The following is a 24791-nucleotide window of genomic DNA, read 5'->3' on the forward strand; positions in this document are numbered from 1 at the left end:
GTCATTCTTTCTGATGGAGGCATAGAATTCCATTGTGTATATATACCACATTTTCTTGATCCATTCATCTACTGAGGGGCATCTGGGTTGGTTTTTATTGCTATTTTTATCAAGTAAATGGTAACAAGTATTCTCTTTGATTCCTTAAATTGCCTTTTTTACTCTTCTGATTTTTTAAATTTCCTGTGCAAAAGTTATTAGGTTAATGTCATTCCCATTTGTCTTTATTTGTTTTGTAGCCTGTGCTTTTGGTGTTGTAGCCAAAAATATTATTGGCTAGACAATATGTTTATCTCTTATGTTTTCTTCTAGTAATTTTTAGGCTTCTACAGCTTATGTGTAGTCTTCAATTCATTATGAGCTGGTTGTTATTTATGCTGAAAGAACTGTTGCATTATATTGTTACTCTGCTTTGTAATGATTTGAAGTTAAAGACCCTTTGTTCCCCCAGAATGTTTCTTCCAAATATAGTCTTGGATATGTTCAGGTAGTACAGGAATGATGGCATTTAGTTTGCTTAATTTGGCCCTTATAATATTGTTATAGGTTATCCACTCTCATTCAGACAATTATTTACTCTCAATAGACTGATTTGCTTTTCCCAGTTTTGTTTGAGAATATTCATGTGTTTTTATCTATAGCCAAACCACTAATGAACATTTTAATAAGTAATAATGATATCTGAATATAAAAGTCCAAAGAATGAGTCTGAATGTGTGTTCTACCACACCCACTTGCAATCTTAGTGAGATAAATGAACCAAGGAGAATGTGAACAATTCCAGCTGGAAACTGGAAATAGAAACTTCAATAGAAAGGGAAATGTTACCAAGCCACTAAGAACAATATATTTTGTACTTTAGTACAAAAATATTATTTGTACTTCTAGTACATTTGTCTTAAAAACATATTGCAGTGTTAATGTGCTAAGATTTCAGTTGTTCTTCAAGTTTATTTATAATTTGTTAAGAACAGAGCTCAATAAGCAGAAGTGTCCAACTGCTCTAAGTACTTAATTTTTCTTTTGTGTGTGGGGCTGGGAACTTGTTAGACAGGTTATGCCTCCAGTCCTTTTTGCTTAGGTTATGTTTTTCCAGATAGGTTCTCACTTTTCCTAAGGCAAGATTTGAATCAAGATCCACCCTTTTGGGCTGGAATGTAGCTCTGTGGTAAAACACTTGCCTTGGAAGTACAGTGTTATAGGTTTGATCCCCAAAAAGAAGTACCAAAAAAGAAAAAGAACCAAAAAAAAGAAAAGCCAAAAAAGAAAAAAAAGAAGACCCACCCTATCTTTGCCTCAGAGTAGCTTGGGTTATGTGTGTGAGCTACCATGCACATCTAATTTCAGTAATTCTTTTTTTTTTTTTTTTTGGTTGGTCATAGGGTTTGAACTCTGGGCTTGGGGCTGTCCCTCAGCTCTTCAGCTTAAGGCGCGCCCTCTATCACTTGAGCCACAGTGCCACTTCCGGTTTTCTAGTGGTTTATTGGAGATAAGAGTCTCACGGACCTTTCTTGCCAGGGCTGGCTTCAAACTGTGATCCTCAGAGCTTCATGCTCTGAATAACTAAAAGTGTGAGCTGCAGACACCAGGCTTCATTGCCTTCATTTTAAGTAAGAAAAAAATGCAAGATATAGGAAGACAAAATTATTTCCTCAAAGTCCCATTTTGCACTGAGTCTTAGAATTAAACTTAGATTTGCCTAGACTTTAACCAATGTGTATTACTAAAGGAATAGAAAAGAATAGTTTAAATTTACAATCCAATTTGAGTTATATAATAATCAATGTAATTATTGGAAAATTGATGATCTCTTTTGCAACATGTTCACCTTCAAATCTTTGAACATGTCTTTGTGTTTAAATATGTTAGTATTTATTTGTGTGTATGTGCTAATACTGAGTGATAGGGCTTAAAATAAGGGCCCTGTGATCTTACTTAGCCTTTTATTCTATCATTTGATCCATGCCTCTATTTCATATTTTTTCCTTAATAATTGGAATTTGTCTTCTTGGATTGACCTTGAACCATGAGCCAAAGATCTCAGCTTCCTGAATCCATAGGATTACAAGCATGAGCCAAGAACCACTGACACAGATTTTTAGTATCTATTTTAAGACTTCCTCACATAAATACAAAGTGTGTGAGTCCTTTGTAGGATAAATACATTATGGATTGGCTAGTCAGAAGCTTATACCTGATTTCTCTCATTAACTATTTTCTATTTGGCCAATTTTTGGAATCAAAAAAAATTCTTTGGGGCTGGGAAGGTGGCTCAGTGGTAGAGCACTTGCCTTGCATGCTTGAGGCCCTGGGTTTGATTCCTCAGCACCACATAAGCAAAAAGAAAAAAGCGGGAAGTAGCGCTGTGGCTCAAGTGGTAGAGCGCTAGCCTTGAGCTGAAGAGCTAACGGACAGCGACCAGGCCCAGAGTTCAGGCCCCACGACTGGACCCAAAAAAAAAAATTCTTTGTTTGTCATTCTTTGCTATTCTCCTTTGGATTTTTCAATAATTTTCATTATTCTTATACTTCTTAAAAGTTTAGTTTCATTTCTCATCCCAATCCATTTAGATATTTTTACTGGACAAATAAATTGTAATAAAAATTATCAAGTGAATACTGTTAACTGAATATACACCACCAGAAGTTGGTTCTTATGTACATTTCCCAAAATCTTAAAATTATTAAGCTGCATTTACCCTCTAACATAGTTTTTGGAGTTTACATATAATTGACTATATATTTATATAACTGGGCTTCATTATGATGGATGCCCTAAACAGTCAATACCAACCACTTCCTGACTTCAATTTAAATTATACAGTTATGGAATATTTAAGTTGTATTTTAAATCAATCATAATAAATTAAAAATATTAAGAATATAACATCTTCTGTAATTGTATAGCTCACTCTGTAATAAAATTGTTTCCTAAAACCTGCTTACTATTACATTTCTCAGTCAATCTGAGTATCTTCTGTGCATTGTCCCTGCCATCCTGCCACTCACTCGGCAGCCCACTGGCACCTCTAGTAGTTTCTAGAAGTGTCACTCATTACATTAACACACAGACATCCTCCCCTAGATATCCTAAGGGCACCACAAACTTATATACACATATCTAAAATTAACTTCATTATAACTTCCACAATCTTCCTCCAAACTTTGCTTGCCTCCTTTTTGTAACTTCAGTGTGTTATACTCATCTACCTTCTCTCCCAAGATACGTGAATGAGAAATGCCTTTTCCATTCTTCTAGCCAATAGAAGAGCAAGTATCATTAATTCTACCATTTCCACAATTTCCACTACTCCCTGAATTTTGTATTACTAAATTGTCCACTAATTCTGAAAGGTACTGCTGCTGTGTTTACTATCATTATCCATATCTTAAGTAATATAATTTCCCTAATAGTTTGGATTCAAGCTTCTCCTTCATTTATTTAGGTAAAAAATAACCCTAAGGGGATTCAGATAAGTAATCAATCTCATCACACTAACTCTCTCATTCTTAAAAGTTTTCCTTGAGTCTCATGTAGGCAAAAAGAGCCAGACTTTTTATTCAAGTTGAAATTCATCTAATTGGTGGTTTATATTTTTCAAGTATTATCTTCTATTCACAAAACTAGTGAACTCTACTGCAACTACTTGAACAACTGTTTTCTTCCACTTAAAATGGCCCATTCAATTGTTAAATTGTCTGTTTTGTTTCCCTGGCAAAAACTTCCTCAGGGAAAAGCCACCCACTTCAAATTAACTGTCACTTCCAAGAAGCTCACATTCTGATGTTGTCTGCTCACTCCACTTTCATGTCTCTGAAACTCTACTTCTTTTGCATTTCACAACCTTTATTTTTTGCCTTCTTTAGGTTATATATCAATTTAGATATTGGACACCAATCAAGACCATCCCTTTTTCTATGTCACTATATATATACATATATATATATGTATATATATATATATATAAAATGTCATTACTATAGGCATCTATATTTGTGTAAATGAGGGTGAAGATGGGCAGTGGTGACTCACACCTATAATCCTAAGGAGGCTCTAATCTTCTCCAGTCAACCAGCACAATGCTGGAAGGGTGGGTCAGTGTTAGAGCTCCACTTAGAACAGAAGAGTTCAAGTGCCAGTACCTGACAAAACAAACAAGAATGAGAATGAAGTAAATGGGTTCAGAAGAAGAGTAGAGTACTCAAGATAACTATGTAATCCAAGCTTTACTAAAAGTTAGTAACATCCTCTTGGGGATCCAGTGGTGGCTGCTGGGATATGCTTACTTTGAGAAAAACTTGAGCACAGTTAGGCTTTGGAACGTTGATGTGCTAATGTTTTACCCCAATAAAAATTTAACAACCAAATTCTCACTGCATAAAAGCCTTTGGCAATCACATAGAAAAATAACTTCTTCTATACAGTCTTTCTCCACTAAACCCTCCCCCACATTCTCCCAGGAACTTTTGGCCACGAAGTATACTCCTTTCTTCTTTGTAACTTTTATAACTTCATTTCTCAATGTTTTCTCATACCAAAATAAACTCTCATGTCTGCATTTCATCTATTTATTCATTTTGTTTTTCCTTTGCCTTTGAGGATTGGTTGGTTACTCATATTTTTATTTTATTTTTTATTTATTTTTTATTGTGAAAATACTGTACAGAGGGGTTACAATTACGTGGGCAAGATAATGAGTACATTTCTTATCAAGCATTGTAGCCTCCTCCTTTGTTTCCTCTTCCGATCCCTTGCTCAGTTTTTGAACCAAAAGTTACTGATAAAATCACTTTGCAACACTAAGTGTCATTTATCCCAGAGAAAACAAAGCATATCCAAAGACTCTGAAGCAGTCACAAGCAACAGATCAACACATAGATAAATATAATTATTCATATCCTTTTACCATCATGAAAATATTTAGGGTCATTTTTCTTTATAATACCTTAAACTTCTCTGCTTTCTAAAATCTTAGCAGAATGATTTGCATTTATAGAAAATATTGCACAGATGGTTTTAGACAAACATGACCACATTACTCTGAACCTCAGGTAATTTTACAATGGCTAGACCTGTGGATTTCATTCCTGGGCCTGAAATTGTATGACATTAAACATTCGCAGTGTATAGTGCTTAGCTGTTGTGGTTAGCAAATTATAAATTAGGTTTAAGAATTATTGAAATTAAGCTGGGCACCGGTGGCTCATGCCTGTAATCCTAGCTATGGAAGAGGCTGAGATCTGAGGATCACGGTTCAAAGCCAGCCCGGGTAAGAAAAGTCAGTGAGACTCTTATCTCCAATAAACCACTAGAAAACCGGAAGTGGTACTGTGGCTCAAGGGATAGAGCGCTGGCCTTAAGCTCCTATCTCCAATTGAACACCAAAATGCCAGATTCAAGTGGTAGAGTACTACCTTTGAGTAAAAACGCTCAGGGACAGCACCTAGGCTTTGAGTTTAAGCCCCAAGGTTGGTACACACCCACCCCCACCCACCCACCCACCCCCACATACCCACGTATCCATGTATACACACACACATGCATGCACATGAAAATAATAGCTAGGTATAATGGCCCTAGCCAGTATCCCCAGCTACTCAGGAGGCTGAGACAGAAGGATCATGTTCTTCCTGTGACTCATAGATGCCCACTCTGGGCATCTTAGATTCTGCTTCAAAATCAAAATTAAACAGGGCTGGGGACATAATGCAGTGATATTATACTTGCCTAGTATGGAAAAGCTCTAGGTTTGATCCTCAATATTATGTGTACAAGTGTACACACTCTCACCCACATAGAAATATAATAATTTTACTTTCTTCTTGAGAAGAATAACAGAGGTATTACACATCAAGTGTCCATTATTATATGTCAAACACCAGCTGCTTTCAGAGAAGATTCCAAGGAAGGATGAGAATGCCTTCCTTTACCACGGAAAGAATGGTGAGTATTTCAACTCAGATGGACACGAGCTGTAGCAGCAGCCTTAAAGGAAGTTGTTACATGACAGTTTCCATAGAAATAATATTTCCACAGAAATCAGAGTCCATCAAGACAAAGCAAAACCTCCAGCAAAGGAAAAGAGAAACAAGAAATCCTTTAAGAAAGAAGGCATTTCAAATACAAAGGAGTGAGGGAAGTGCATTAAAACTATTAATGAGAAATCACAGTAGCCAAAACAGATTCTTAATATTGGAGAAATAGTTTAGTGGAAAAATGGGGAGATGTCAAAGTATCCTAATATATACTAGGATTACAGCTATCTGACTGTTTGCTCTTAAGTTTTTGTAAATCAAGTAATTGTAAATCAAGTCATTTGTGTATTTAATTATTTCTCAACATCTTTATGTATGAGATACATTTATTTCTATTGGAAAGTGAGAAGGTTATGATTCCTGGGCATAAATAATTCTTCAAAAATCAGATAGCTTCTAATGAAAACTGTATCCCACATTCTATCCTGCTATGGAACCTATCTTACTGAGGCATACCTTCTGTCAGTTAAAATTCCTTGGTAATTTTTAAGATTACTTTTGCTAGTAATCATGTATTTGGTAATATAAAAATACACTGGAGATGTCAAAGCTCTTTGATTTTGACTGGATGCTTATGGATGGTGAAAATGTCTAGAATATTCTTGTTTTTGCAATAAAGTAATCAGAACATGGGGGCAGATGAGCTTGGAAAAATCTCTTAAACACAGGTTGGTGAGGGGTTCTCATCCACCACCCTTCACAAACTGGATTGATTCAAATGTGAAAAATTAGCTACCAAAACGTGAACTTCTGAAACATATACCATAGTATTATTTATGCTCACACTTAGAAATGTGAAACTAAAATCTAAAAACAAAGGAACTGAATAACTATTTGAAGATTTCGGACAAGAGATAGCAAGAAATTAAGAAAGAAGCAGGCACACTCTCCCTGTGGGCATCTGGATTTTCTGAGTTTCAGTGGCTAGCATGCAGCCATGACTCCAGTGTCCCTCTGCTATTGCACTATACAGATGGGACTGATTATATTGCTACATTTTTTGTTTAATCAAACAAAGACATTAGATTATACTCAAAACTCACCACTTACTAGTTCCATCATTTCTGGAAAGAATGTGGTGAGATGAGTGTCAACAAATCTCTTATTAATTTTAATAAAACTAAATCTTTTCAGAATTTACATATATATCAGTGTCATGTTTTCCTAGCCACTTGAGTCAAATTCTTTTAGGATGTGCCAGATTGTACATTAACCACCTTCTTGCTGACAAGACTAAAATGCAATTTTTGTTGTCCTGACTGTTGCCCATCCTAGACCCCCAAACTTTTGAATCAGGACTAATTAGTACCCTGAATACAAAGTTTTGTTAATAGCTGACTGAGTAACTCTGCTTAAGTTATGATTCTTGAAACAACTTAATGATGTATAGCAAAAATCATGCTATTTCCAGGTTTATTTATGTAAGATGGAGTTGTTGAATCAGCCTTTATGTATTCTTCTATTTACTGTTTGAATATATATGATGCCATTATTATGGGTTTTTGCTATGCTAACTGGCCAAAATTATAGAAAGGAGTAGAATGTAATCACTATCTTCAAAAATGTCAAGAGCAGTTCTATTCTGAGCTCATATGTTTCTTTTAACACAATGCCCTACAGAAACACATCCAACTTTTTTATTGGTATAAATAGAAAGAAATTAATCATATTAAATCTCAACAGAGTAAACACTTGATGATATATATCTTTCTTGTTGAGAATAAAACCTGTTTATCACCATTAAGTGTCAATACCTATTTATTTATATGAGTCCTCTTCTCTAACAAATTACACCCATTATTCCCATGACACAACTTATGTAAATTGCAATGCACTTGAAATGAAGTAATGAGTCCGCTTACTATTGCAAGTCTTGTTATATTTGCTGTTCTCCTGTGCAAACCCTTCCAGACGGCACTGAAAACGATGCTGCCAGAATTCTTGAAACCAAGGGTTTCGAAGGTTTGTTTCTGGCCGGAGTTTCAGGTAATAGTCATCAAACCACTTGACATCAGGAGACTGGAGCTTGATTGTGATTCCACCAACAGCTTCTCGCTGATACCCATCTGTCACGTCATACCTGTCAGCCCAGCCATCACTGCGGAGAAACACAAAAACCTCTTCTTAGAACAGAAATTTTCTGAGGAAATGAGATTTGGGCTTGGCACTTTTTTTTAAGCTTGAAATATTAGTCATAAAACTGCTACTTCAGACTGTACTCTAGGTGAGAGTCAAGACAGCAGATTATTAAAAAGCAATACCACAATTAAGATTTCAGGAGGCTAGAAGGCAGTAGACTTACTTGAACTGCATAAAATAAGTTTGAGATTTTGAAGAATTCTACTGGTTGCAAAATACAATGCATGAGTGAGGCACTGATGACCCACACCTGTAATCCTAGCTACCCAAGAGGATCTGAGGATCTGAGCCTCTTGAGTAGCTTATCTCCAATTAAACACCAAAAAGCTGAAAGTGGAGCAGTGACTCAAATGGTAGAGTGCTGCCCTTGGACAATAAAGCTAAAGGACACTGACCACAGCCTGAGTTCAAATGCTAGCACTGGCACACACCTCTAATACCACAAGTCATAGTTTTTATTGGCTGTTTAGTACCTAGGTCAAGTTAGCTTTCAATATATTCTTTTCTATTTATTTATTATTTATTACTTTGTTGCCAGACCTGGGACTTGAAGCCAGGTACATAGTGCTATCCCTGTGTCACTGGAACCCAGCTTTCTTTTTTATTTTACTTTTAAAGTAAATTTTAGGTGAATTATAGTGAGAAAACATTTCTATATCAGGTATAACATTAATTTGCTCCTCATATGACATAATACTTATTTTTGTTTATATTATGGAAGAGAATTAGACAAGGTTAAAAAGAAATCGACCTGATTATAGTCCTTCTATTATGGGCTGATTTGTCAAAGCCTCAAACAGAAGTATTTATAGTCCACAACCCATATATTCTTTCTTATCCTCCAATGTAATTAATATATATATATATATATATATATATATATATTTGAAATTGTAGTAGAGTATTTGAAAGGACATCTTTACAATGAGACATCAAGGATGATGACTGGGTCATACCTCAGAAGTACTGTCATTCACTCAAAGGAGCAATTTAGGAATTTTAAAACAAAAGTTGAAATTATATAAATTTTGTCTTGGAATAAGAGAGTCTAAGAGCATAAGGAAAAGTATTCTAAGCTTATGGCAAAATTCATGAAACATAACTCTGAAAATAAAACACACAAAAATATATTTAATTTTGAAAATGAACTATACAACTGATGGGGGAGAAGCAGGGAGGGAAAATGTGCGAGAAAACAAGGGAAAATGTGACACTGTTTAAAAAGAAATGACTTATATAACTATAACCTCTCTGGACCTCACCTTTAAATAACAATCAAAAACAAATTAATTAAAAATACATGTTTAAATTAAATTTGGATACATTCCATGTCATGCAGGAAAAGTCTCTGATTTGCTCATCTGCTCTCCACCTGGGAAATATACAAACTTTTTGCCTGGTTTCAGAGATGTTGACCTTCTATCAAAGATATGTACATTCTCTAAAGAAATGTTCTAAAAGTATAAAGAAAATGAAGAGACATTGTAACAATTATGAACATTTAACACTAAAGAAGTTCAAAAGGAATGAGGCTTGGTAGCTCCTGAGTGCACTCAGGAAGTTTGAACCTGAGCTGGTGAGTGGAGAGGGAGTGGGAACTGCGCACAGGTTAAGATTTGCATTATTGATCATTGTTTATCTTCATCAGAATGCATTTTTATCCTTAAACTCTCCCTTTTAGGCAGAAAACATAATCTAATATTTTAAGTATAAAAATCTATACTAGGGAGAGTAATATATGAGTAAATAACACAAAACAGAGCACTTTTTTTTTCAGTATGCTCTGCTTACAGTATCTGAGTTAAGAAGTGGTAATTAGGAGTTGTTCCAAAGGTTATAGATTTCTCATTAAAGTACTCTAGAGGTTGGTGGTGATGAGAACATTTTAAGGCATCAGTGGGCAGGAGAGGAGAAAGAGAAATAAACAAAATGAACCATTTGTTTCTTCAAAGTTTCCTTGACATGAGCGCTCATTAAAAGTTATCTATGGTGAAATTTGAAAAAAAAGAAATGTGGCAGATTAGGGGAAAAAATGCCATGCAATATGTTTTGTCCCAATGTTGAATTCAGTTATTTCACACATTATCTTCCCTCAAGTTTCTCGTTTTCAGCTCCAGAGATTTTTATTTAAAGCTGACAAGTTGAAATGAAGTGGGCTAGTTTGCCTCATCTTCCCTGTGTTGTGGAGGTTTGTTATATCACTGGAATTAGAGTATAGGTCTCACTGGCCTCCAGGGGATGCATGGGCATTCTACCAATGGGACAGGAAGCTATGTTTGTCAAGTACTTAGGAAGTGGAAATTTAAATGGTTCTTTTTGTTAATGTAGCTCACACTTATGTAATGCTCTGATTATGAATATTACATAAGGGATGGAAGATTATAATAGGTCCAATTTACCCTTCACCATTCATTGAATTTAATAGGGATTGTAAAAATCTTTTCTTGATCAACTAACTTATATGCAGGTAATATTTGCATAGAAAAGGTGTCAGGCCTAGAGAATGTGAATTTACTCATCAGTGTGCTTATTTCATATTCTTTACCTTTGATTTCTTAAAGTATCTCTAAGTTTAAAAAGTTACAAAAAGATGTTTTATTATTTGCCTTCTAAGTTTGGGTTGGAAATTTAAAATAATCATTGTTTTAGACACAGTTGACAAAATAATAAAAATGACAAAAGAATAATTATATCACTGGATACTATATTGAAAATGAACTATCCAACTGGGAGAGAACAAGGGAAGGGGTGACATTGTCCAAAAAGTAATGTATTCTTTATCTGACTTCTGTAACTGTAATCCCTCAGTACATGATCTATAATAACAATATAACTTTTCAAAAAGAATCATGTGTCAAAACAGGATGATTCTTTTAAAACTTATTCAGAGTATTTGTAGTGTAAAGATCATTGGATGCTGCTAAATTAATTAATTTAGTTAAGATTATTATAAATATGTATTTAAAGCTTTGTTTAAAGTGTTAGAGTATCTCTATGTAAGGACTAATACTACAAATGTGAAATAAAATGCTAAGGAAAACTTAAATTTATATTCTACCACCTAACACTTTCCATCAACCCTTCATTATGTTGGCACTATTATATGTTAAATGACACATATTTTAACAAAGCAAAGGAGAAGGGGAGGGAGATAGGGAAAGAAAGTAACATTTGTTGAACACTTAAGGCATTTTTCTGGATTCCGTCCATGCATCCATCTATCCATCCATCCATCCATCCATCCATCCAACCATTTGTATCCTTCCATCAATTCATCCTTATAATTTATCTTTTCACTAGTGTGCATCTTGGTTAACTCCTGATGGTCGGTTTCATACTTTTCTTTCCAATTTTCTATGCATGGTAGACTATAAGTATTTATAGACTATTCACAGATTCAGAAATCAGGGTGTAGTTCATCAATACAACACTTGCCTTGCACATACAGAGCTCTGAGTTTGAGTTTCAACATCACAAAAGTAATATTTGCAAAAGTTTATTTTGTAAATATTTGCCCAAAGTTTATTTGCAAGATCAAAATCAGTTCTGGTTTTCAGTTACTCACAGAGATACATACAGAGAAAGAAATACCCAACTCTCCAGACATGCATTTTCTCCTTTGAGGTTGAACAAGGTAGCCTTCTTTTTCAGACCTAATACAATAAGTTGTGTTTTTTTGGCATTCTATTTAGAAAGTTTTTCATATTATGTGAGCTTTTAATATATTATAGCAGATAATTTTCATACAAAAATGAATACAATTCATTGCAAATTTTGTGTTAATCAAGCAATATGTATCAAGTAAAAAAATATTTTTTAAAAATTGTTTTGTTAGCCAGGCACCAGTGGCTCACACCTGTAATCCTAGCTACTCAGGAGGCTGAGATCTGAGGATCGTGGTTCAGAGTCAGCCTGGGCAGGAAAGTCTGTGGGACTCTTATCTCCAATTAACCACCAGAAAACCAGAAGTGGCACTGTGACTCAAAAGGTAGAGCGCTTGCCTTGAACTGAAGAGCTGAGGAACAGCACCCAGGCTCAGAGTTCAAGCCCCACAACTGACAAAAAAAATTGAAAAAAAAACTGAAAAAATTGTTGCTATTATAAAGGTGATGTACAGAGGGGTTACCTTTACATAAGCCAGGTAACTTTTTGGACAAGATCATCTCTTCCCTCACTCTCTCCTAATTTTTCCCTCCTGTCCCCACCCACAAGTTGTATAGTTCATTTCAATGTAATATCTACTGATTACCACTGCTGCATTTATTCATCCTTTGTCCCCCAATTTCTTTAAACAGAATCATGCATTACACAAATTTGCCTATTGACTAGACTACTGTGCATAGAGTTTATAGCTACCTTAGCATATATTTCCTGTTAGTACTTCCTGTCAATATTTCTTTGTCAGTACTTACTAAATTTGTATTTACTACATGTTTGTAGGAACATTCAGTGAATAAAAAGATGGATATGCAGAAGGATGAGGAGAAGGGGGAAGGAAAAAAAGACAGAAAACACAGTAAATATGTATGAAGTAAATATGTATGAAGACAGCATTAGAAATTTCATTGAAAATTATTGATCTATAGGGAATTGGGAAAGAAAAAGCAATAGACAGGGAAAGAAGGTAGTAGAGAGGATTATTCTGAGAAAATCATTTTATGTACATCTGAAATACCATAGTGAAACCCCTTGGTGAAATTAATGTATATTTAAAAATATATTCATGTCTATTATATATTTTTAAAAATATATATTAATAAATTTAAAAAATGAGCTGACTGTTGGTGGTTCATATCTTTAATCTGAGCTACCAAGGAGACTGATATCTGAGTATGGAGATTTGAAGCCAGCTCAGACAGGAAAGCCTGTAAGACTGTTATCTCCAGTTAAATAAACTGGAGATAATAAATGAATGAATGAATTAAATAGGAAATAAAATTTTAAAAGGCCAGAAGAAAAGCTATGGTTCAAGTTGTAGAACTCTATCCTTAAGCATAAAAGCACTGGGGCACCTATTCCCTGAGGTCAAACCCCAGTACCTTACCCCCTCAAAAAATATAGGGAAAATGAATGATAGGAAAATAAAACAGGTTCCGATGTAGGGGAAAAGGACACCATCAGGAGTGAGGAAGGGAATGAATGAGAATGAATATAGTAGATGTAGTTAATTCTCCTGTAAGGAAAAAAAAACAAAATCCTTTGAAATTTTTTAAAATATGGCTAATGTGGTAGGGGAGAGTAATAAAGAGTGTGGGAATATCTGTGTAGAGATGTCATAACGAATTACTTCTTGTACAATTAATGTAAGCCACTGAGACAAAACCACTGTACATGTAGTTTTAGCCAGGTTATTGTTTTCTTCAGGCTTCCAGTGTTTCTTTGGTTGCTGAAACAGAATTTGAAGGAGAAACACATATTTTTAACCTAGTTTAGGAATGAATCTTCACATATATGTACCCATTTTCAAAACACCTCCCTAGCACATGCTTAGATTCCTTTTTGCTCAACATTTCTGTCCATAAAGGAAATGAAAATTAGATCGCTTTAAAGCTTTTCTGGAGATGCTTTAAAAAAAAGACTCATCAAATATTGAACTTAAAAACTGATATTTGAATTGAAACTCCTTTGTACAAGATAATTTTTTAAAAAAGCAATGACCCATTTTGTTTCAACCTTCATATTTTAATGCTATGGATTAGCAAGAATTTTCTTTTCTTTTTCTTTCTTTTCTTTTCCCTTCCTTCCTTCCTTCCTTCCTTCCTTCCTTCCTTCCTTCCTGATTTCTTGCTTTTTCTTTTTCTTTTACTTTTGCTTTCATTTTCCTCCCAAAATTTCCTTACCAAAACATTTACTCATGCTCTATAATTTTCCTTCTTCTTTTGTATTTTCAACCCTATTTAACATTGTTTCTTTCAATTAACAATTCATGAAAGTTTAAAGTTTAAGTTTTCTTTCTATTCAACAGGAGGTTCTTGTTTAAAACAGAATGTTTACATAGAATTATCCATATAAAATTTATTTTCTATATCTTTATTATCTCTTTTCATCTATATTTAAAGATTTTCCCCACACTTTTAATTGCCACCAATTAACTGAACACCAACTTTCATTTTATTTCTATATAAACATTCACTATACCTTGATCAGAATCAACTACTTCTACCGCTCTCCCTATTTCCCAAACCAGTGTCAACAATCTCACTGTTCTAGGACTGGAAATGTGGCTTAGTGGTAGAATGCCTGCCTAGTATTCATGAGGCCCTGGCTTTGATTCCTTGGTATCACATAAACAAAAAATAAACAACAATCTCATGGTTTCACCTTCACACATATGCATAAATTGTGCCAAACATGTTCTCCCTCTTTCTGTTTAGTTCAACATTTTATTCCATATTTATCTACCTTAGACTAAGTTAATTATGGCAATAAATGGTTCCACTACTGCTCTGATATAGAACAAAACTTATTTCTTCTTCTGTTTTACATTCCCTGTAGATGTCCCATGACCCTGCATCATGTCATCCTGAAAAGTAAAAGCTCTTTTAGGATATGACACTTCTGTAGAAGAAAAAAAAATAGATCATAGAAGAATCATCACACAATAGTTTAAAGGATTTTGCATAGAAATGGTGCATATTACTTCTTCCCAACTAACTTCTGACTGAAAGAAGTCATACAACACAATTGAACCTGAATGAGTGCTTGATTATTTTTTCTATCCTTACAGAGAGTAACTGAATGATTTTTTAAAAAAAGGACAATCTTCCACATTTACTTAGTTTTGAAATAACATAAAAAAATCGTAAATTTAGTCAATCTTAGATGTTACACTCCAGAAACTAGTGGACAGATACAACTCAACTAACTATACAAATTGATATCAAAATCAATAAGAACTAAATGCAATGGGAAAGTGCATCCATAAAGACTGTTTCCAATTAAATTTGAAAAAAATTACAGATGATGACATCACTGAATTATAATTTACTGAAAATCACATTCCTGTCATGACTCTTCAAGATGAATCCTTCACCATCTTAATTAGCATTCTGGGTTTTTCCAAACTTTTAGTTTTGGGTTTTTTTCCCCTCAATCGGCAGACTCAAATTTAAATAGTTGTACTTACATTTACAATTCCTTGATTTTTTTTTTACCTGAGAGGCTAATAACATACAATAGGTAAGTGGTTGAACTCTCAAGAAGGTAACATGGTTATTTACTGTATTTTAGTAGGGTCCCTGGGCAGGCATCTTATGGTGCTAACTTTCATGGGCAAATGATATAAATAAATCATATAAACTTCAGTACTGGACTATAATCATTGGCACTTGAAAGACTGATTCTGAAAGCTAACAGTTATTAAATTTGGGTCAAGAGGTGTGAATTTGGTTAGAGCAGGTAAGGGAAACATATCAGGCACACACAGTTATTCTTGTGCTCTGATACCTTTAGTTATGCTTGCCATGATGGCACTGGTTAGGCTAAACCACATGTATGCTGTTTATTGGAGACAGAGCACATTCCTTTTTTATAATTAATAAGTTTTTTATTGTGAAAATACCATACAGAGGGGTTACAATTACATGAGCAAGGTAATGAGCACATTTCTTATCAAGCATTGTTGCCTCCTCCTTAGTTTCCCCTTACCATCCCTGCCCTCCCAGCTCCCCCCACCCCCCCACCTCCCGCCAAAGTTGTAAAGGTTGTTTTTTTGACATAATGTCTTATACATCTCATGGTTGCAATGGGTCCACCTGTATCCCTATTTAAACACATCAGAAAGAATGACATTGCCCCATTTGTTAGGAAATGGAAAGACTTGGAAAAAAATTATGTTAAGTGAAGTAAACCAGGCCCAAAGAAACATAGGTCCCATGATTTCCCTTATTTGCAATAACTAGTATATGTCTGAGACAAGCAGAAACAGTCAGATAAGTTGATGTTAGGTGAAATGAGCCCCAAGTTAAGGATTCAAATGGTTTTTCTTGCTTGCTATTGTTTCTAACATATTTATAAGATGATTTTTTTGTTCCTTTGTATGTCCTTCCCCCATGGTTTAATTTGGGAGGGGAAGGGAAAAAACAGCACATTAATTCTTGTTCCTCTAAAATGTTACCCTGCTACACCTCCAGGTGTGTGAAGATGTCATTCTGTCTGTATCGAGTCATTTCCTTAATCCCTCATATGTTTCCTAAGTTGATAAATATAATTCATCAATCTATCCAATTTACCAAGATCACTAAGATCTTTCTTTTTTAATATATATTTTTTATTGTAAAGATACTATACAGAGGGGTTACAGCTCCATGAGCAAGGTAATTAGTCCATTTCCTATGTAGCATTGTTATACCCTCCTTTATACTAAGATCTTTCTTGATCTCCATTGGACTTAACAGTTTGTTCTCCCACTTCTAAAATATTGTAATGTTCACTTATTTGCTTCTTAAACAAGTGTTTCTTAACTGATTTTCAAAAGGGAGCAATGCTACAATAAGCAAGAAAGCAAGATTTCTACTCTCACAGATGTAACATGATGATGTTTTTGTTGAAATTGTAATTGTATTAATTGTACCTCTGTATCCTTCAAGTCATTAATACCTTTTGTTTTTTGGATATCTTGCTACCTTAATATTTACTACATTGTCTGGTATGTCATAACCATTCAATAAATGTTTATCATCACATCAGAAATTAGATTTTAGGTAATAAATTCCAAATCACATAAAATTCTTTTTAATTATGATACTCACTCCTTCCTAATTGTGAAAACAGCACTGCAGAGTGTGTTTTTGGGAAATGACTGAGAGGCCAAGTGTGTTTGGCACAAACCTCTTTATTCTCTACCTGATGCTATTCAGGTCAATGAGTCAATTCAGTAGACAACAACCCAAATCACCATTGAAAATCGGTTCACAACTCACAAAATTATTATAGAAACTGCTGTTCTATCCATGTGTAATCATCATCTTGACAAATCTTTTACCAATTGCATCTTAAAAGATAATTTATGATTTTTAAATTCTAATAATAGAAATCTACAGGCTACTTGGCTGTCTTCTTACTTTATGTTTTTTTCCCATCCCAAGAAGTTAGAAGGCTTTAGAACCTTTAAATAATCATGAATAACAACAATGAGTGTTAAATTTTAAATAAAAGCTCTTTTGAATAAACAATAACCCATTAATTTTTTAAAAGAAGCAAAATATAGAATTATTGTGAAAAGGGAAGATTATTGACTAAAAATCAACTTGTTTCTGGGATTTGTAAATGTCAATTATTCTCATTTCTCAGTATCTATGAAGGATAAATAAGGTGGATTAGTTATAACTTTTTTTGGCATATGTGAGAATATTTAAAAGAATAAAGGAAAGCTGGAAACCTGAACTTTGCTATTATAAGATTTCCATTGCCTCTTATTTCCCAAGATTTAGAGATAATTCTTATTAACTCTTGTTCTGTCAGATAAAGAAACTGAACCTAGAAGTGGTGCTGTGGCTCAAGTGGTAGAATGCTTGCCTTGAGCTGAAGAGCCCAAGCCCAGAGTTTAAGTCCCACAACCAACAACAACAACAAAAAAGAAAGAAACTGAACCTACTCAAGATGTTAGAGCCAAAATAGAGCAGACATGAGCCTGGACTGTGCTAATTCTAAACTCTAATATTTCCTGTACTTTGTAGAGGTGACAGTTGACATCTTCACAGACGTAGAGGTATGGAAGGGTAACAATTTGGAGGAACAAGAATTAACGGTGCTGTGTCTCCAATAAACAACATGCATGTGTTTAGTATATACAGGTCATAGTTAAGAGCATATATCCCAGGACATACTGTGTAAAGTAACAATGTATACACATTTTTAGGGTAGCTCCAAAGACTCTTATTCATTGGTGGTGTACATACACCTTTCCTAGTTATGCAACCAGACTTTAATGCAGATGGGTATTATTTTGAATGGATTTTCGAGATGTAATCAATGGTCCCAAATAAACTGACCTAAAGTAAAGAAATATTTGTGGTATATATCTTTCTAGCAAGAGAGAGTCAAACATGAGAACATATCTATTGGTTGTATTGAAAATGCAGAGTGCTACATGTCAGGAGTGTAGGCTATCTGTAGGTGCTCTCTGGTTAACAACCAGAGAGGAAATTGAGACTCCGGCCTACATCAGGAAGGAAATGAATTTAGCCAGAAAGTTGAATGTGTTTGTAAGGAGATTCTTACACGATACTTGTTAGTATTACCCCTGCCTCTGGTGCTCAGCTCCACTCAGATCTGAGCTCCTCCCTGCCCCAGAGCTCCCACCATACAGCTGGCTACTCTCTTTCTCCTACCAGGACTACCTAGCTCACACTTACCTCACTTCTTCCCTCACTCCCTTCCCTGCCATGTGCTCCCTCTCCTGGGGAGAGATGACCCCTCTAATAAACCTTATGATAATCTTTCTCCGGTGCCTATCTGCTTCCTCGTGGTCCCCTGAGATTTTCGTGAAGAATTCCGCCAGTGCTCCCAGAAAGAAAATCGACTTGAGCATCACACTGATGGCAGCTTGTTTGGGTCTGTGCTCAGAACCCAAACTGCCACATTTTAATTCCTGACCCCCAGAAAATATATGGCAATAAATGTACATTGTAGCATGCTTGTTAATTTGTGGTAATTTTACACAAAAAGATAAGGAAAAGTTATAGTTAACTTTGTAACTTCTACATTTCCTTTGTGGGAAGCTGGATCCTTTTCCTATTAAAAGGGATAGAATCTGAGGTTATCTAACCAATTTTTTTGGTTTGGTCAGTGTAGAATAAATTTCAGACTTGAGATTGTATAAAACAATGGAAAGTAAAACATATTAACATAGCAACATTGCTTTGATTTTGGCTTGTCAGTGGAGTCATTGGTGTATGTTAATGTCTTTTTCCTCCATAGATACTCCCAAACAGAAAAGAGGCTGAGAAACAGTTTTGTAAATAGATTGATTACTTTGTGTACTGTTCAATCTATTTCTCTTGTCATTTTATGGCCATTTGGAGCACTGAAGCTATTGTGAAAAATATACAACCATATAGTAAGCAGAATGATTCAGTAGCATTGAGAAAACATTTTGAGTAAGCTATTGTATTTGTGACTTTATATAACTATGGTTTCATGAAGTTTTCTTGCTTAGTGTAGTCTTCTAGTTTTGAGTATATCAATACTTTTCTCACTGAATTGGACTCATTTCTTCTGTGTAGCTGGTTAAGTTCCATCAGTTTAATGCATAGGTTTTTTTGGCTAACATATTGCACAAGCACAACACTCATCTTCTCCCAGATAGTTTGTTCTCTTTTCTTAAGTCTTTTATGAACTACCCTATGGAGAACAAAGCATGTTCATGAAGCTAAACATGTCGAACGTATCAAAAATATTTATTATCTAGTAAATTCCAATAAATGAGGAAGACTTCATAATTTTGACAAAATGTCCCACTCTCTAATTTGTTTTCTTCTATAAGACTTTATATAATTTTGTTATGTTAAACTTAACTATTTAACTATCTAACATTATTTTGTGAATAGCATTGTACATGCCCAGTTCTTCATAAGTATAAGGAATACCTTAGAGAATTACAATTAAGGAATTACATATAAGGAATACCTTGTGTGTACATACACACACACACACACACACACACACACACACACATACACACAACCATATAGGCACATACACCAGGTTTTATACATGTTGTCTGAGCCTGAGCCTATGAACTAGATATCTTTACAGCTTCACATTTTACTAAGGAAAAAAGTTATAGCTAAAGAAATAAAAGACAGCATTTAAATTGAGCCTGCCTAAATATAGAAGCCTAAACTGAACTATCAAAACTTCTTAATGTGATACTTGACTCAGATCAGTGCCCAAAATTATATATATGAAAACCTTGAGAGAAGGGTGAATTTCTGTTACACCCATCATTATATTTATTTTTACTGGTGATATCGAGAGCTATCTTAATTCATGACACTCATGTTTTCAGAATATATGGACAAAATCATGAAAAAAAATTCTCTGGTCATAGTGAAAAAGGCAATTAGGAGATGCTCAAGAGATTTTTCTTTCTGCTCAAAACACAGAATGGTTTCTCACAATCTTACATTTATGATTTTTCATGAAAAATTATGCCCAGGCCACCCGCTGAAATCAAGTTGCTGATATCTCACAGATACTGGATATGGTTTACAAATAAGACATTTGAAAAAGATTACTATATAATATGGAAATACTGTCCTAGGCATAATATCAAGCTTTAGAAATACTTATTATACAAAGAGCCAGACAGAAGTCAAATGTAACAATGGAAAAATTTTAGATGTCATATGCCTAAAAATAATCGAAGTACACTAAAAATCTAATTCACATATTAGAAATCATTGAATGACTTCTGTTTGTAGGTATGATAAATTATATAGATCTTCTCAGAAGGTTATAATGAAGGCAGGATAAATCTTAAAATTTTTACTGATGATATCAGAAATCTATTAAGATAGCTAGGTCTATAGGAATCATGATCCTGGAGAGAAAGAAAATAAAGAAAATAAAATAAGACTTTCTCTTTGAGAGATGTGATAGTATCTTGATGTTAAATTAAGTGAAGACAGAAAAAAAAGCTAGAAAACAATATTAGGTGAGATTTGAAAGATTACTCTTTTGAGTTCTGGACTAATATTATAGCTAAAATGTGATCAGCAAATGTTTGAGAGGGAAGAGAAGCATGTAAGTGGATATGTAATGCCACTTTATTATTTTATTCCTCATTCCTCGAACTACTACTACTTGGTATGGAGTTGGGTTAAAAGGTTAGGAAGAGGAGCAGAGCTTTGAGCAGTCCCATTGCATGGAACAGGAATTGGAATGAGGTTCCCAAGAAGGAACTGCCACAGTAGATACTCTGAGTTAGCATTTGAGATTACTAAAAGGTATGCCCTAATTGTAACACCAAATTGGAAAGAACTGAGTTGTAATTAAAATGGGACACCCTCTCTACCCTATTTTAACTGCTAGGAAGAAGCACTAACAGATCTTGTCAGCAGTAACATACCACATAAACGTATGGATATCTCTAGGAAAATTCAGATTGCCCATTAATTAATAGGAAATGGGCAGAACCAAATAACTGAGAGCCAGGGGAAAATAGGCAATGGAATCAAGCTTATCCCAAGCATTTGCATTATTAGAGAGTAGATTTTAAAATAACTATGACTAACACAGTTGAGATTAGATGACAGGCCAGGGAATTTAGCTGACAGCATTAACTTATGAAAAACAGAAGAGAAATTAGAGAAATGATAAACTTGAGAATTAAAATGAACTATTCAGGAGATAAGTTATCTTTAGCAGAATAAGCACAGCCAAAGTAAACTTCAGAAAATTGGCACATAGGAGAGCAGAAAGCAACCAGAGTGAATCAAGAAGTAACATGGTTTTTAGGAAAGAAACACAAAGCATGAAACACATGCAATATAATAAAAATGTGAAATGTGTATGCTCAATTCCTAGAGGGAAGAGAAAATGAGGCAAAAATTATTTTTGAAAAAATAATATTTTCCAAAGTCAATGAAACACAATAAACCAATGCCCAATAAGTATTGTGAATTCAGATAAAATTAATAATTCCTACCAAGACATACTGTAGATCGAAAGGTAAAATTCTTGAAAGGGGAGTGGAGAGAGTGTACATCCTTGCCTCGTTCCTGAATTTACAGGAAATGGCTTTAACTTTTCACCATTAAGTATAATGCTGGCTGTAGGTTTGTCATATACAGCTTTTATTATATTGAGTAATGTTCCATGGATTCCTAGTTTTTCCAGAGCTTTCATCATAAAGGGGTGTTAGATCTTGTCAACTGTTTTTTCTGCATCTATTGAGATAATCATATGGTTCTTATCCTTGCTCTTGTGGGTGTGATGAATTATATTAATAGATTTGCATATATTGAACCAGCTTTGCATCCCTGAAATGAATCCTGTTTGATCGTGGTGTATGATTTTTTTAAATAAGTTGTTGAAGTCCATTAGCCAGAATTTTGTTGAGAAATTTTGCATTGATATTCATAAAAAATGGGTCTATAGTTCTCTTTCTTTAATGAATCCCTGTCTGTTTTTGGGATGAGGGCTACGATGGCTTCATAGAAAAAGTTTGGTAGTCAACGTTCACTTTCAATTTTATTGAAAGTGGCAGTTCTCCATCCAATCCTGGGCATTTCTTGAATGGGAGGTCTCTTATTGCTGTTTCTATTTTGATGCTTGTATTAGAATGCCTCGTTAAGGCAATAAGACAAGATAAAACATAAAAGAGATCCAAATGGGGAAAGATGAAGTACAACTCTCCCTCTTAGCATATGACATGATCTTGTATTTAAAGAACCTCATGGACTCCCCTCTCAAATTACTTGAGCTGATCTGAAACTTTGGCAAAGTAGTAGAATATAAAATTAACCCTCAAATATCAATGCCTTTCATGGAATAGGAGAAACCCTAGGTCTCCTTGGTGCAGGCCAAAATTTTCTTAATAGAGACCCAGAAACACAACAAATCAAAGTAAGTTTGGACAAATGGGATTGTATGAAGTTGCAGAGCTTCTGCATGGCAAAGGACATAGCTAGAAACATCAATAGAAAGCCCACAGATTGGGAGAAGATCTTCACTAGCCATACAACAGACAAGGGTTTCATATCTAAAATACACTTGGAACTCAAAAAATTAAATCCCCCAACAACAAATCCTCAAAGAAACAACTGCCCAATAAATAAGTGGGCTAAAGACTTAAAGAGAAACTTCTCTGAAGAGGAAAGAACAATAGCCAGTAGACACATGAAGAAATGCTCATCCTCCCTAGCCATAAAAGAAATGCAAATCAAAACAATATTAAGATACCACTTCACCCCAGTTAGAATGGCAAAAATCAAAAACTCTAATAACAACAGATGCTTTGGAAAGTAGTATGGAGGTTCCTCAAAAGACTCCACATAGAGCTTCCCTATGACCCAGCAATCCCACTTTTGGGCATTTACCCAAATGCTTACAAACAAGACCACACTAAAGCTACCACCACAACTATGTTTCTTGCAGCATTATTTACCATAGCTAAGATATGGAACCAACCCAGATGCCCCTCAGTAGATGAATGGATCAAGAAAATGTGGTATATATACACAATGGAATTCTATGCCTCCATCAGAAAGAATGCCATTGCCCCATTTGTTAGGAAATGGAAAGGCTTGGAAAAAATTATATTAAGTGAAGTAAGCCAAGCCCAAAGAAACATATGTCCTATGGTTCCCCTTATTTGCAATATCTATGTATGAGTCAAGCAGAAAAGGTCAGATAAGGTGATGTTAGGGAAATGAATCTTAAGATATTTATTCCAATGTTTTTTTTTCTTTCATGCGATTGTTTCTAATGCATTTATAAGATACTTTTTTTTGTTGCTTTGTATATCCTTCTCCTACAGTATAACCCGTGCTTTCACTGTATTTGATGTCGATATAATTGGTGGAGGGGAAGGGGAAAAACAAGTCGTTTAAATAAGGATACAGGTGGACCCATTGCAACAATGAGAAGTACAAGTCTTTATGTCGAAAACGAAATTTACAACTTTGGTGGGGTGGGGGGGGGCAGGGAGAATTGGGTGGGTGGGGGAGGATGGGAAGGGGAACAAAGGAGAAGGCTACAATGCTTGATAAGAAATGTGCTCATTATCTTGCCCATGTAATTGTAAGCCCTCTCTACAGTATTTTCACAATAAAAAAAATCAATACCTTTTCTGTATGCCAATAAGAAGAAGAGCGTGGCTGAAATTAGGAAAGCAAACCCTTTTGTAATAGCCCCACAAAAATAAAATACTTAATAGTTAAAAAAAGATGTGAAGGACCTGTATGATGAAAACTTTAAAAACCTGAAAAAAGAAAATAAAGCAGAACTAAGCTAGTGGAAAAACCTCTCATGCTCCTGGATTGGGGGGATTAACATCGTGAAAATGACAATACTGCCAAAGGCTATCTACAAATTCAATATAATACCTATCAATATCCCAACCTCATTCCTCAATGAAATAGAAGAAGCAATCCAAAAATTCATATGGAACAATAAAAGACCCCAAATAGCTAAAACAATCCTTAGTAGAAAAAACAGCACCAGAGGAATATCAATTCCAAATTTCAAACACTTCCATAAAGCCATAATAATCAAAACAGCTTGATATTGGCACAAGAACATACCTGAGGACCAATGTAATAGGACTGAAGACCCAGAAATGAACCCGCAGACCATAGCCACCTAATCTTTGACAAGGGAGCTAAAGAAATAGAATGGAAGAAAAACAGCCTTTTCAGTAAATGGTGCTGGCAAAATTGGTTAAACAATTGTAGAAAATTAAAGCTAGATCGGTATTTATCACGCTGCACCATAATATACTCCAAATGGATCAAAGACCTTGAAATAATAGCAGACTCCATGAAAGCATTACAGGAAGGAATAGAAGAAACTCTACGGCTTCTTGGCACAGGCCGAAATTTTCTTAATAAAGACCCAGAAGCACAACAAATCAAAGAAAGGTTGGACAAACGGGATTGCATGAAACTGCAG

At 34.8% G+C, this 24791-nt stretch overlaps 1 protein-coding gene across 1 annotated transcript in view; it reads right to left on the bottom strand.

Moving 5' to 3' along the window:
- The window catches only part of Grm5 (glutamate receptor, metabotropic 5), a 521558-nt gene that overhangs the window by 138000 nt on the left and 358767 nt on the right, over positions 1-24791 (bottom strand). The window contains exon 3 of the mRNA XM_013013982.1: positions 7898-8133. Coding sequence (XP_012869436.1) covers positions 7898-8133 — 236 coding nt within the window. The remainder of the gene's footprint in view (positions 1-7897; positions 8134-24791) is intronic.

This window comes from Dipodomys ordii, unplaced genomic scaffold, assembly GCF_000151885.1.
Source record: "Dipodomys ordii isolate 6190 unplaced genomic scaffold, Dord_2.0 Scaffold22, whole genome shotgun sequence".
NCBI classification, from domain to species: domain Eukaryota; kingdom Metazoa; phylum Chordata; class Mammalia; order Rodentia; family Heteromyidae; genus Dipodomys; species Dipodomys ordii.